The sequence below is a fragment of the Neomonachus schauinslandi genome, chromosome 2, assembly GCF_002201575.2.
Source record: "Neomonachus schauinslandi chromosome 2, ASM220157v2, whole genome shotgun sequence".
Taxonomy (NCBI): Eukaryota; Metazoa; Chordata; class Mammalia; order Carnivora; family Phocidae; genus Neomonachus; species Neomonachus schauinslandi.
This window is the reverse complement of record NC_058404.1, coordinates 59,310,020-59,324,550: the sequence shown is the minus strand read 5'-3', so window position 1 is coordinate 59,324,550 and position 14,531 is coordinate 59,310,020. Positions and strand designations below refer to the sequence as shown.

General features: G+C 40.6%; 1 protein-coding gene across 1 annotated transcript in view; it reads right to left on the bottom strand.

Annotated features, from left to right (window-relative positions):
- SH3RF1 (SH3 domain containing ring finger 1) overlaps nucleotides 1-14,531 on the bottom strand; it is a 179,126-nt gene that overhangs the window by 22,737 nt on the left and 141,858 nt on the right. The window contains 4 exon segments of the mRNA XM_021698901.2: nucleotides 1,478-1,648; nucleotides 2,848-2,952; nucleotides 2,954-2,985; nucleotides 10,878-10,988. Of these exon segments, the coding sequence (XP_021554576.1) occupies nucleotides 1,478-1,648; nucleotides 2,848-2,952; nucleotides 2,954-2,985; nucleotides 10,878-10,988 (419 nt within the window).

Sequence of the window (14,531 nt, the reverse complement as noted above, 5' to 3'; positions counted from 1 at the left end):
GTAAGTAAGCATCTCTCCAGAGACTTTTAATAATTTGTTTTTGAAGGTTATGAAAATGCTTTCCTTCATTAGCTTAGTCTTTGTTGTGGTTTGGTTTGTTTTATTTCCCTCAGTTGTTGTGGTGGTTTTTTGTTTGTTTTTTTTTCTCACCAGGGAAAGTCTATCTGCCATCTTCTGGATCCTGAATGTAGATTTTAACATATACAGAAAAGATGGTTTATATTGATTAAAAATCTGCAAGTCAAATTAAAGCTAACATTCTGTCACCATCTGCAACAATAATGATCTTCATTTGATTAGGCTGCTGGCCAACCTATAAATCAAGGCCAACAGCTGACAAACATGTCAGTTCATTAAGCCATTTATTTAAAATCAGGGTGTTTGAGGAATGATTTAACAGAGCTAAACCTGGACCATTTATTAAAAGCCCAGTAGCTAAAAACTGGGGCTCCCTCAATGCCATTATAGGTCTTTCCATTCAGTTTCCAAGGCTACTTTCCTCAGTGACAAGAAGGTGGACTATCTTTAAATAAATTTTGGGAGGAAAAAAAAAAAGGAAAGAAAATCTTGTAAACATAAAGCTCTTACTTCCTATTATCCTATAATAGGGTTTTTCAACCTGAGGGACATTTTGGGTCAGACAATTCCCTTTGGTAGGAGGTTGTGCTGTGTACTATAGGACATTTAGCAGCATCCTTGGCTTCTGTGCACCACATGCCAATAGCAACGTCCTCCCACATCCTCCAGAGTAACAATCAAAACTGTGTTGAGACATTGACAGATTCCCTTGAGGAGCAAAATCACCCTTTTTGAGAGGGATGAAGGATCAATGTCATATTTAAGGAATTTTATTTCTGACTATATTATAGAAATTAATTGCCAGAATTCCAAGGTAATCACCAAGCTATTGGAATAAATATAGAGCCAGACACCTAGGTTTAAGCATTTCTTCACTGTGCGATCTCAGACAAGTTATTTAATCTCTCTGTGCCTCTGTTTTCTCATCTATTAAGTGGGGATAATAATAGCAACTACATCAACAAGTTGCTTAAGGACTCAAGAGTTATTATGTGTAATATGCATTTCGAAATCTGCCTGCCTGGCATATAGTAAGTGTTATGTAAACATGTTAATAATATAGCTTTTGTTTATGCTAAACATATTTTTTATTTTTGAGCAGAAAAATGTTGAAAATTGGTATAGTTGGATCCTCTGACATACAACTTCAAACAAATAACTTAAAACCCAGTACATATATTGGTAGAAACATACAATTTCACATATACTCATGTGAAAAGTAAGCTAAGAATTTTAGAGTTAGAAGGGATTTCAGCAAGTATAGATACGAATTTTTAAAATCTTGGCTATGTAACAGGCAATTATAGTGTGAGAAGGAATCTTGGATAGGCTGAAAACCATGGAAAAGAACAAAGCTTCTCTGTTTAGAACTTAGTAAACCATTTACTTAAAACCATACCTTGTGACTGGTGCCACATAATTGCCAGGGAAAACCCCTATCTTGCTGGTATGCATTGATGTCCCTTTGAACCAGCCGTCCTGGCAACGCTCAAACACTAAAAACATCTCCCCTTTCCTCAGCTCCAGCTCGTCCTCTTTCCGGGGAGTGTATGGATATATAGCAACATACCTAGAATAGAAAAGAGTATGTGATTTCAGGCTGAGTAACAGATAAACCCCAGGATACACAAAAACTCTTCCTTGGTACAAAGTCTTGAATATTCCATACAGATGTAAACAGAAAATATAATCCTCTAACCTGTAAGTAGCATTGGTAATTTTCCATTGAAAGAGGTTTAGTGGCCTACATTTAAAAGACAGACGCCTTCCTGATTAAGAACTGCCAACCTGGTCCCCCCAGTGTGAAGGTGACTATCCCACCAAATGGTATTTGTGGGGTGTGAAAGAATTATGCAGCTTCCCAAAGTGCCTAACCTGCTGCTGGGGATTAGGGACCCACTGGGAAACTTGAGCTCTTCAAATGGCACTTGTTAGTTGTGGGAAGTAGCCCTGAATGAGGACATATGGCACAAAATCCCACTGGGAGGCACAATGCACTGCCTTCCACACACAAGCTGAACCTAGAGGCCTGGGTTGCACCTGCTTTTGGATGCTCAGCAGGAAAAATACTGAATTTGAAAAAGTCAAAAGGAAAAAAAGCCCAGATCATAGAGTGCAAAACCACCCCACAATGCAAGGTGACTGTGCCGCCAACATATGGAAACCAGGCAGGCAACACTAACCAATAGTGGTTTGTTTGTTTGTTTGTTTTAACCAGGGCTCTAAAGTGTTCCACATATAAAATCACACAATGTAGGAGCCACAAAAATCTAGCTGTATTCTGCCATTGGTAAGCGTTGAACAAGACAATGAGACAATGAGACTTTTCTGGATACTTATTGCTGGGGACTTAGAGCTTTTCACATGCACACTCCCTCTAGATCTGATTTGTGTGGAATACCTTCCTGTTCCTTAGTATCCTAATGCAAGGAATTAAATTGGAGACAAAATGCTCAAACAGGACTTATACAAAAAGATGGCTCCATGTACACATAGTATTATGAAGAAGCGAACACTACGTTTCCCTAAACTGTAAAAGGCCTTCACTCAGCAGAATGGCTGCCTAGCAAGCTCATGTGTTGGACCCATTTTGTTTCAGCAGTTTCCTAATTATATGCACGACTGGGTATAAATTTGCAGAACACAGACCACTTTGGTGAGCCATAAGCCTGTCACCAGCTCCTATCAGAAAGGTGTTTCTCTACCTCTGCTGTTTGGGCTTAGTCTGAAATGAACTTTAAAGCAGTAATAAATGACACCCTCACTTACACACTGGGGCGAGTCTGAGGCCGTAAATGTGCAATCTGGTCAGCGGGTCCCACTGTGGGCCTCAGTCCCATTCCAGCAGCAGCGCCCGGAGGTGTGGAGGACAGTGAAGGGGGGCGGTGGAAGAGGAGGATTCATCGTCTGGTATGAGGACAGAGAGAGAGAGAGAGAGAGAAGAAGAATGAATGATTGATTGATTTACATCTTTTATGGAAGGTGGGAGGGAAGAGGAATCAGGAATCCACAGGAAAAGACCTGAATGGAATCCACAGGGAGCAGAACCAGCAGGCTACCTTGTAAGAAAGCCTCCTTTTAAAAAAAAACTCATCCCTTGTTCTCCTTTAAGATCTTAGAGCCACAGCAACTTTTTTAGCAAACAGTAAGTAATGACACTGGGGAAGAGGGAAAGAAAAAAATGGAACAACAGCATGTAATTTTAAGATTAATAACATTTTTCAGTATAGACCTGGATAAGAACCCCAACGCTTTTCAAGTGGGCAGCTATAATGTCACACTGCTTGCTAGGAATTAATTTGTGATTGTTTCTGTAACTTATAACTTAAACACAACACAGAACAATTCAGCTGCACTATATCTCAAACCATTCCTTCAGAAGAAAATTTCCTTTGATGCCTGGTTTCCAAAAAGCCCAAACAATAGCAAGCCACAATCACTGGGCTATTGTTGCTACTTTTGCTTATTCTTTTAACTTTGCCAGCTTTTGAAATTTAGTACTATCAAGGCTGGTAATCTTTAACAAGTACACCAGTGAAAAGCTGCTGGTTCCTTTATGGGCACAGCCTAATGGGGTTCTGCCTACAGGATTCCATGCCTTTTGAAAATCAATGGAGCAATTGTTACTTTCTGATCTATAAACCCCAGATGATTCTTCAGGGTCTGTATACTGAAACTCCTGAGAAAGCAGGCACACAAAGACTTGCCTGAACCCCCACCTCGCCCTTCCCAAATCTTTGAACCACTAGATGTAAAAACTGAATTAAAAGAGAAATAAGGAAACTAAAGAATGCACCTAGGAAAGCATAAATGGCTTTCACACATCAGCGTATAAATACGAAAAACCCAATGATCTCTAAATATAGTTCGTAAGTCACTTTGTTTCTATTTCGTGAAATAAAAATTCACATCTCATCAACATTTGCTTCATCTGCCTGTTAATGTACATAGTTCCAGAAACACAATAAACTAGGTAGAAAAAAATTTCAGAATTCTAGACATATGTTGCAACCGTTTCACACATTATATTTAATTTTTTGCTGAAGTGACTTTGGAGAAGGATTTTTCCCATACCGAAGCTGAAGGTGTTGTGGAACATTCAGTGCAGAAATAAATGAGGCGCAGAGCTGCTTACAGAGTGCTAATCTGGACAAGGCAGAGGCCAGTTCAGAGAGCTAGAACTGCATGAACGTTACTCACACTCTCCATACAAAATATGGCAGTCTTAAGATTTGCTACAACTCTGGAATTGCATGCGCTGGGGCTTAGAGTCCTCAAAACCTTTGACCAGGAGGTCAAGCATTCACTCCATTTGGGCTCCTACCAGTGACAAAGGAGAGAGAAACAAAGATAATCCTGGTAAAACACTCAGCACACATGACCCAGGCAGTTCACTGGTAATAACAACACATTGGTAGCTTGTCGGGCAAGGTAAAACGTCTAGACTGTACACCGGGTAATATATGGACACTGTAAAATTACCACTCAAATGATTTCCACTGAAATCTTCCGAAGCCCAATCTCCAAAGAGCGTGGCTGTGGGAAGGAGGAAGGCCAGTGCACACGCTCAACAAGGAGCCCAGTGAGAACTGCTCCTGGAAATTACTTAAAATAGTACCTAAGGCCCAGAAGCAAAAAGCTCCATTTCACACTCTGAGTAGAATTCTATTTTCAAGAGGAAAGGAAATTAAAATTGTCTGTTATATCTTAACTTTATTAAAACAGAGGCTGTACTAAATTAGCCCTAAGAAGAAAAAGGCAAAAAAACATCTACGGACCTGATAAAAACATGTCACATTCTGTTAACAAAATGTAAAAAAAAGGTCAGCTCTTACAGTTAAAAAATACAGTAAACAAATGTTTCATGTACATCCCTTTCACAAAGAGTTAGTTAGAAGTCATTGGAGATATGGCTTAGAAGAGGATATTCTGAAAGATCCCAAAGGTTGTGCTTGAGAGAAAATGCAGTTATTTCTATTTTGTGGTTGAAACGGTCTTAATAAAATTGGGCAGATTTTTTTCCCCCAATGTTGGGTTACATATCTTTGGGGGAAATGTGCATATGTGTGTGCACATGTACTCGGTATATAAGCACACAAAGACCAAGAGAGAGAGTCTGATTAAAATCAGATTCCTAGATATTGTTCAGCCCTGTGGGGTTGGTAAAATGATAGGGCTCGGGTGAGTCCAGAGCTGTGACTGACTAGGAAGTACTGTGGGTTGCTTTATAAACAACTTAAATTGAAATAATCTGGTGATGTGGAAGTTCAAAAAGTAATCCACTGCATGTTGTGCTTCAGGCAGTTTGCTATCCTGCAAGACCTGAAATTTCTACAGAGCAAACCACAGCCTTTCATTCACCCAGAGCTGACCTGGAGACCTGCTTATTATTTCATAGTCCAGTCCAGAGCAGGCACCAGAGGCCAAGACACACTCTCCACCAGCAGCAAAAAAAAAAAAATCTATGGGCCTGCAAGAAGTAGAGATCACATTTTGCTCATATTTTGTTAGCTTAATATTGTTCAGAACCAAATCCCACACTTAAATGCCATTTTCACTAGACATTGCATACTAAATTAATAGCTTAAGCACTCATCACTTGAGTTTTATTTTATGGAAATGCAGCAGGTCTGTATTATCAAAGTAAAGTTGTCTAGAACTATGGGCCAGACCACAAAAATACTAATGTAGAAAATGGGATGTTATTCTGATATTCATTAAAAATGAGCTTCCTCCTTGTGTTTCTATAGATTCAGATCTTCTGTTCACAGTCTGTGGTAATGGTCTGAGGCAAGAATTGCTATTTCTGAATAACATTTAGCTTAAAAACAGGACAGTGGTACGCTAATGTGAATGATCATACTTTGCCACGTCCAGGTTCTGTTCTGTCCCCTCACCCTACTGACCTTGAAAGCAGCATCAGCTTTACACTGTAGAAGGAGCGTGGGCTTTGGGGTCAGAAAAACATAGATTCCAATCTTGGCTCAGTGTCTTAGGGCAGTCCTTGATTTCCCTCCTATGTTAGAATGAACCCCAGCAAAGTGTCCTTTCTGAAAGGGCTGGATTCTAAGCCAGACAAGCCACATTTGCTAGTGCACATTGTGAGTGAAAAGTTGAAGTGTGTGGGTGTGATACCACTCCACTCCAGTGCTCTCTCCTCCTTTTGCCCTTTCATGCGACCGAAGAGTGGTTAGGTCTGGATTTGGCTAAAGATAGGTGACAAGATCCATTAGGTTTTAAGCCCAGGCCATGGGCTGCAGGCCACCTTACCAGTAAAGTGCTTTGCTGGTAAAGTGCTTTGGAGTTTGGGGCATAAGTTCAACTGACAATAAAGGATTCATTTTCTTTCCAATTGTCCTTTAGGTGTGTATTTCCCTCACATCCATTTCTATGTCCCAGGGTAGAAAAGTGACTGGCAGGATAGACTTTGGGCATTTCTCGGTCCCTTGGGCAAATACCATGTAATATCCCCCAATGCCAGAATCTTTTTTTTTTTTTCTCAACATCTGATTTCCAGTCAACCCACTTTCAACCCTACACATCAACATCTCTAAACAGCCTCTCTGGGTACTGAACCCAGATGCACGTATATAGGCTGATGGAGAAACGGTTCAAGCTGCTGTGTCGTTATGCTCCCTCAAGTCAGGAGTGTTAGCAATTTCAGCAGCATTACTGTCTGTGTAGAGCAGGGTTTGTGCAATTATGTGAATAGTTTGCTTTATTTTATGACAATGAGTAGGAAGTAGAAAAGTGGAAATACTGACACTAGTGATTAAAAAAAAACCCTTAGGTGTCAGAATTCAATAAAATTAAGATAAAGATGGAAGGTCCCAACTCTTAAGTCTCAACTGGATGCTCACTGGAATGAAGCCAGTCAGTTGTGGGTACAGCTATGAAGAAAAAGAAATAAAATTAAAGAATATATTTAAAAAATACTAGAAATAGATGCTTAGATGATGTCTAAAGGGGAAGATGTAATTAAGAATTTGGGACTTTCGTCCCGCATCGGGCTCCCTGCTCTGTGGGGAGCCTGCTTCTCCCTCTCCCACTCCCCCTGCTTGTGTTCCCTCTCTCGCTGTGTCTCTCTCTGTCAAATAAATAAATAAAATCTTAAAAAAAAAAAAAAAAGAATTTGGGACTTTTAAAAAATCTCTCCAGGAATGGAATTTCCCTCACAAATTATAGATCTCTTGTTCTACATTTGATTCGTAAGAAGACATATCTCTGATATTAATTGGCTTTGTATAAATTACATAAGGTCTCTATGCCTTAATATACCCAATCTGTGAGATGGAGTTATAATTAGAAATAGTTTAGGTAAAGCTGTCTTTCCCAGTACCCTGAAGCACAGCAGAAGCCCAATAAAGAGAAGCTGTTGTTATGATACATGAGACTGTGAACTCAGAACACTGTTTTACTCATCTTGTATTGCTGTCACCCAGCTTTGCAGACAGAAGTTAACAGATCCTCAGTGAGCTTTTCACAAATGAGAAAACGTTCTGTGCTTCTACCTCTCTTAAGACAACATGATATGGATCAAGAGGCCTCGGCTCCTGAGATGCTGGAGTCCCTTTCTGTTGTTGCTGGGAACGTTCTGGCCATATTCTAATCCTGATTTTCAGAACTCCCACCAATTCCAAGGGCTCAACTTGTACCTCTCAAACTACTGACATTGGCAGTTCCATTCCCCGACTTCCAGAGCCCTTCCCTGATCCTGTCGATAGCAGTGAGTCCTGCTGAGCCTTCCACCATGGGCTCCAATGGACTAATTACATGTTGGCTATTCTGAGAACCTGACATCATTTAATTTGCTTCTCTAAATACACGCACAGACACACTATGTGTGTATGTGTAAAATTTTTTTAGTTAGGGTTACGCATTTTTGGAATGCAGTCGGTCTATAAGCTGGCCACAGGCTGTATTTGGTCTTTACTGGCCTGCCTAACTGTGACATCTTGCAGCTAAACACTTCTCAGCTGGTACAGGGGATTGGGGATTCTTAATCACTCATTTAAGAGTTCTTCTGCCCTTATGCAGAAAACATGAGACTAATACAGATCCTCATCTTTCTCCCTTCACAAAATTAGTTGGAAAAAAAACCCCTCACTACTATTTAATAGCCTGATGTCTGAATTAGATAGATATAATGCTAGTTTTGCTCCTAATATTAGAGATCTAACATTTTAACTGTTACATGTGAAATGTATAGGACAATATGCTCCTAACTTCATTCTGCATAAAAGATTAGAAAGTCTCAATTCATGATAAAAATACTAGAAATAATTTCATTTCCTACTCTAGTGTTGGCATTTGTTACCTAATAAATCCACACCACGAAAAGCATTGTTTTCTCTCTATCAAGCTGCATATTATTGCTGTGATTGTGCTCAAATTCTTTGAAAATATTTCAAATTTTAAATAGGATACTTGCCATGATTAATGTAAGATACAGAGGGTACATGCTACTGAGATTTTTTTCCCCCACTTTAACATATTAAATCCAAAACATTGCTGCCAGTCCCTACCAGGGACTTTGAGATCTAGACACCTCCTGGGATGACAGACAGGTCTGTTTATAATTAGTTTTTCATTAAATGGAATTGGCACAGTAGACATACTGTTTAATAAACCTTCCTCTTGCTTAACATGCAGGCTTTCTTATATAATCCTAGGATGAAATGGTTGAATGTAAATTAATTTTTGTATATTCATGCTCTCTTGTGACCGGTCTCATTGATTTGCCCTAGAGTGTGCCTCCAGCTAAGAGCAACTGGCCATTTACTATACTGTAAAATTTTCAGCCCACAAGGGCTGAAATTCAGCCAGCTCTGTCTTTTCCACTAATTAATTTTTCTAAGATCAGAAAAAGCAGCCTTTTTCTCTTAAGAAATTATGCTAGAATTTTTCCATGTAATCATCTGGAAATGGAAATATCAACTGGTTGTGTATGTATTGGGGTGGGAAGGGAAGGAAGGAAAGGAGAGAGTCTTCTCTGGAGATAAGAGGGCAGGATGATTATGGAACTTGGCTCTGGTCAAAACACCCGGAGCTAACAGAATCTCATGGAAACCACATTTCAATAAAAGTTAACTGAATTTCATCTTCTCCCCAGAAGAATCAACACAACTTTTCCTACACCAAACAGTGGTACTATCAAGGAAGTGTAATCGTTCTGGAAATAAAAAAAAAAAAATACAACTTTAACCTCTAACCAGAACATTATTAACTTCCATTTAAATACAAGAACATGCTTGACTCTATAAAAAGTTTTCTAAGGTCTAAGTCAAGCTAGGTACTAACTCCACATTTATTTATATCCCACCTTGTTTCAAAGTAAAATGAGGCAAAAGGAAAATGAGGACAATAAAACAAGATGGAGCCAACATCTTGACTAATGTGCTAATATGTCGTGAGGTCCTAAGTGGGGGGGGTGGGGGGTGGGTATAGATTTGGCTCTAGCATTCTAGCAGAAGGAAACATAATCTTTACAACATATATAAAATCCACAACCTAAAAACAAACCAGCTGCCTAGAAGCCTCACTATTCCTGGTACAGAGAGCAGAGAAACCATAACACAATGAACCAGGCCCTCCGAGGCATTCTGAGAGCCAACCAGTGGCACGTGTCACAGGCCCACCTTGCAACAGTCCTCAGTCGAGACCAATAACGAGATCAGGAATAGTCATCCCTACTACATTCTAGGCATGGTGCAGATTCTCCAAAGTAGATAGTATTAGTTTCATTTTACAGGTAGGGATACTGAAGCTTAAAGAGGTTGAGTAACTTTTCATGGTCATGTAAACAAGTAAGTGGCTGAGCTGGGCTTTCAGCTCAGGTCTGTATCCCCATCACTGGGCCACGCTGTTTCTCTGAGAGCATCACAGCTAGGAGAGACTCTAAAGCAATTTACAGGGCTGGGGCCTGCTGGGGAGATCTGATGCAGGGATCTATCTTTTCTATTCTCATTCGACTCAGCACTGAAAGAAACAGTCTGAAAGCATAAGCAAGGCATTGGCCTGGATGAGAGATGTCTCACAATTGCCGGTTCCTTGTAGTTCATGTGCCTGCAATTTCAGGAAACAGGGATTTAAACTACTGTGTTTCTGCTATGTAAGGTTGAATTTGCTTGTTTCTTCTTCCCTTTTTTCTCTCCATAGTGTTCTTCTTTGTATCTATCTCCCTTGGCTGCCCTAATTTCTCCTATTAATTTCTCCCGTGAGGATGTTGTAAAGCAATTAGTGTTTAGACTCTTTAGGATGTGATGTCTTCAGAAGGAAAATCAACACAATCTGAGGGAGGATTCCAAGGGAGCATAGCTGCAGCTATCATAGTGGAAGACGAGAAACCAAAAGGTGAATCATAAATGGAGAGATTTGGAATCGACTCATCCTGTGACTCAAAGCAAACTGTTTAGCTTTTGGGATCCCGATTTCCTCAGTATTTCTATAAAGGTGTCTTTGTAAGAAGTAAGTGAAGTCTAGAAACTGAAAAGAAATGAAAAAGAAATGTTCGGTTAAGCCTTCGGGAAATCAGGCTGAACGTTAATGAAAATTACAAGGATTTTACAGAAGTCTTCTAATGGCTTCAGGCCACTGATCCTCACTGTTAAAAATTATGCAGGCTGTAGGCAAGAGACTTCCTCATTTTTTCTGTGAGATGAACAGAGATAACAGATGAAAGCGATCCACCCCCACCTAGCAAGTGTCAACGTAAACTGCAGGTGTTAGGTGGTGGGGTGTGCCAGATTAACGGGACTAAATACCTGAGAGAGAAACAGAGATGGAGAAGCTGTACTCACTCCAAGAGCAGCTTGGTAAGGAACATCCGACGGGAAAGTGAACGAGGGGCCAGTTGTCACTGGACTGCTGGGGGGTGGGGTCACAATTAACCCGGTGGTACTTATATGAACCTGCCAAGAGGAAAAAAAAGTTAATTAAAAGACAACTCCATTTAATACAACAGATTGTACTGGCTAAACCTTGGGGAGGCAAGTCACAATTTAAAAAATATATGTATCTGCTGTTTCTATTTGGGGAAGGCAGAAGCTCTTTAAGTTTATTCAATCTACATTTACTGACTACCTAATCTGTATTCGACACTGGGCAGTCACATGACAAATACTGGCCACTGCGATGGTTTTCGTACAGAATTCAACTGCTGTTGGCTTTCGCAATAACACGCTGCTTCACTTGGGATGCCACTGTGAACCAAACTGACCTTTCAGATGGTTAGTCTCGTGCTTGACTAGCCCACTAGCAATTTCCCTGAAGATCCTGTTAAGGTAGGTTGAGGCTGAATACTCACCTGTCTATCAATATGTAAATCTATGTGAAGTGCTTAAGGTATTTTGTTATTCTCGGGATCATTTTTCATGACTTCTACTTTTCAGTGGGGATGCATAATTAAAATGCAGCTGCCTAGACATGCCTAGAGCAGGTAATTATTTATAAAACCTTTAAAGGAACAATGTCAAGCCAAATTAGCTGTTTTCAAAAGGTGTCTTATCCCTGATACTATCCAAGATTAATTTACTAGAAAGAAATTGAGATATTCAGGTCATTTCATTGCCTGTGTTCAGTTATTTGATCAATTTCACTCATGTTGAATATCAGGTCCAACTACAGAATGCCATCATTACTTGATGCTGCAGAAGTAGGTGTGTAGGTTCCCACACAACTGGGATGTTTTTCCTCCATTATTAAAGGAATGTGGTTGGCTGGTACCTTGTTCCCCCAAGGAAACAATGATACACCAACAATGCCAGGCCTTTTGTAATAAAACTTAATCCCGGGGCGCCTGGGTGGCTCAGTCGTTAAGCGTCTGCCTTCGGCTCAGGTCATGATCCCAGGGTCCTGGGATCGAGCCCCACATCGGGCTCCCTGCTCCACGGGAAGACTGCTTCTCCCTCTCCCACTCCCCCTGCTTGTGTTCCCTCTCTCGCTGTGTCTCTCTCTGTCAAATTAAAAAAAAAAAAATCTTAACAAAACAAAACAAAACAAAACAAAACTTAATCCCAAACATAGTTCCCTCAATTCCCGTATGTTAAGAAAAAGATTATCAAGACAAAGAAAAGCTCCTGAGATTAGTTCCCAGAAGCCTGAAGGAAACTTTGAGTTTCCCTGCTGGGTTAGGCCTTACCAAGGCCAGGGATAAGCAGCATCACAGCACACAATTTATTTCCACAAATAAATCTGTGTTATACATGGAATCCACATCCTTTTAAAATCACATCTGTACCTGTTAGCTCATACATTGATTGAACCAAAGGCTTAAACTAAGCAGATCTAAGGGATGACCTCACAAGAGTTTCTCCCCAAACCCTCATTTTTTTGTCTCTCCTGTGAACCAAAGTCTATTTCCAGTCAATTTCTAATGGGAAGCACACTGATTTTTCATCCTAGCATAAAATCCAATGGCCTATAGCTGTTTGAACCAATAAACCTGTTTAAATACATACCCCAAGGACATTTGTAAGTTGACACCACATAAAAGAGGGAGTCTTTCTGAGAAGATACAATGAAGCTCACTTCAAAGTGCACGCCATTATCATAGAACCTTTGGGGTAGAAAAAAACACCAAAATACAGCTTCCTGGGCCTGACCCTACAAATATCTAAGAAAGATCTCATGACTGACTGATGTTTCTCTAAAAGCTACAGGCTGGGAGTCGAGATAGTTAACTGCTGAGTTTATTGTCTTGGGAGCTGGACCAGAGGCCCTCCAAGGTGTCCGCCATCATGGACATGGGAGCGGAACAGTGAACACTGAGACTCCTGCAGGCACCAGCCAACACAGGGCCACTCCTAACCCTGGAGTAAAAGGAGATCAAAGTCACCCAAGAATGACTAAGCAGCAGCAGCAGAAGTAAATTGGCTGAGGGTGAGCATGTCCAGAATAAATGCCCTGAATTGGGAAAAATTGACTTTCTACTGTTCTCTTTTCCTCATGGAATGGCAAATTAGTCTGGGCTCCCCCACGAGAAAGGGCTCTGTGGAGAGGGAAAGAGGTGGGGAAAGCAAATGGAAACGAGTGGGCGCACCTCTGGCTCCCCTGAAGCCATTGGCGATACAAAAATGCCACAAGAACACTTAATATTATGAAGCATTCCTCCAGCTGGCAGAGGCCAGAGGAGGAAACAAAATGTCTTACTTATAGCATCATATGCTTTTACAGATGTCAGTTACAGACATCTGTGCGTATTTGTTTTGGTGACTCACCTGGACAGCACAGTCTATAAAGAATCTTCCAATTTATGTATTTGAAAGTTCAGCCTTTACTCAATAGTCACCAAATATAATAGCAAGCAAGCCCCTTGCTCCTTTCTTCTGTCCATTTCCCCATCCTGTTGCCTACAGTTTGGATGTCCTGGAGAGATCTGTAAATTCTATATAGAAACATAAGGATAAGGTTCTACCCATATGATGGAAAGGTGAGCTGAAAAGCACCATCACACCAGCACTTGACTGCCTATATGTAGATTCCAGTCAGGTGAGAAGAAAATGAAAACACTTCTTTGGGCTCCTTACTGCAGATTTTCTAAGTGGAACCAAACCTAATTAAGGAAAAGCAAGAGAGAAAATGGGCCAAGTCAAGATAATAAAATATCCTTTTTCTCAGCATTGAGGAAGGAAGGAAGGAAGGAAGGAAGGGGAAGGAAGGAAGGAAGGAAGGAAGGGGAAGGAAGGAAGGGGAAGGAAGGAAGGAAGGAAGGAAGGAAGGAAGGGGAAGGAAGGAAGGAAGGGAAAGGAAGGAAAGGAAAGGAAGGAAAGGAAAGGAAAGAAAAAAGGAAAGGAAAGGAAGGGGGAAAAAAAAAAACGGGCCAGAGCAGGAGGAGTCAAATCTCCTGCTTGGTCCTTTGCGGGGCAAAGAAAAGGACAGTCCTATTTTAAAGTCTCACATGAGCCATCTTTCCATATACACCGATCTCCACGGTTAACAGAATGTGTGCCTGTCACCTATGTTACACATCATCATTGCTTTATTATGGGACTGTGGTTCCTTCCAATGTACACAGTACACTAGACAAGTAGTATTTTCTGTAAACCTGGGCTGGGGAAGCCAGGCAGCACTTGAAACATCTCCCATCGGCTTCTTGAAATAACTTCTCCCTGAGGCAACACATTCCCACCTAAAACAGAATGTATTAGAATATGGGAGGAGGGGTGGAATGGTTGAAAGGGAAACTGTTTTAATGGAACACAGAAAGCCTTGTTTCCGAAGCTACTGCAACCAAAACAAAAATAGCTCTATTTTTATAGTCTTCATTCCCAGCTCTGGTGTGGCAGCATCAGACATGCTCACACCTGACGGCTGAGTTCTCTACAAAAGATATAAATGCTAGGTTTATCCATCCTCCTTTCTCTTTTAATTTTCTCTAATGCCAAAAGATTACCGTTTATTCTTTTAAAGCTATTCCTATTCTGAGTTGCCACTGTTCTTACCAGAAACTTACC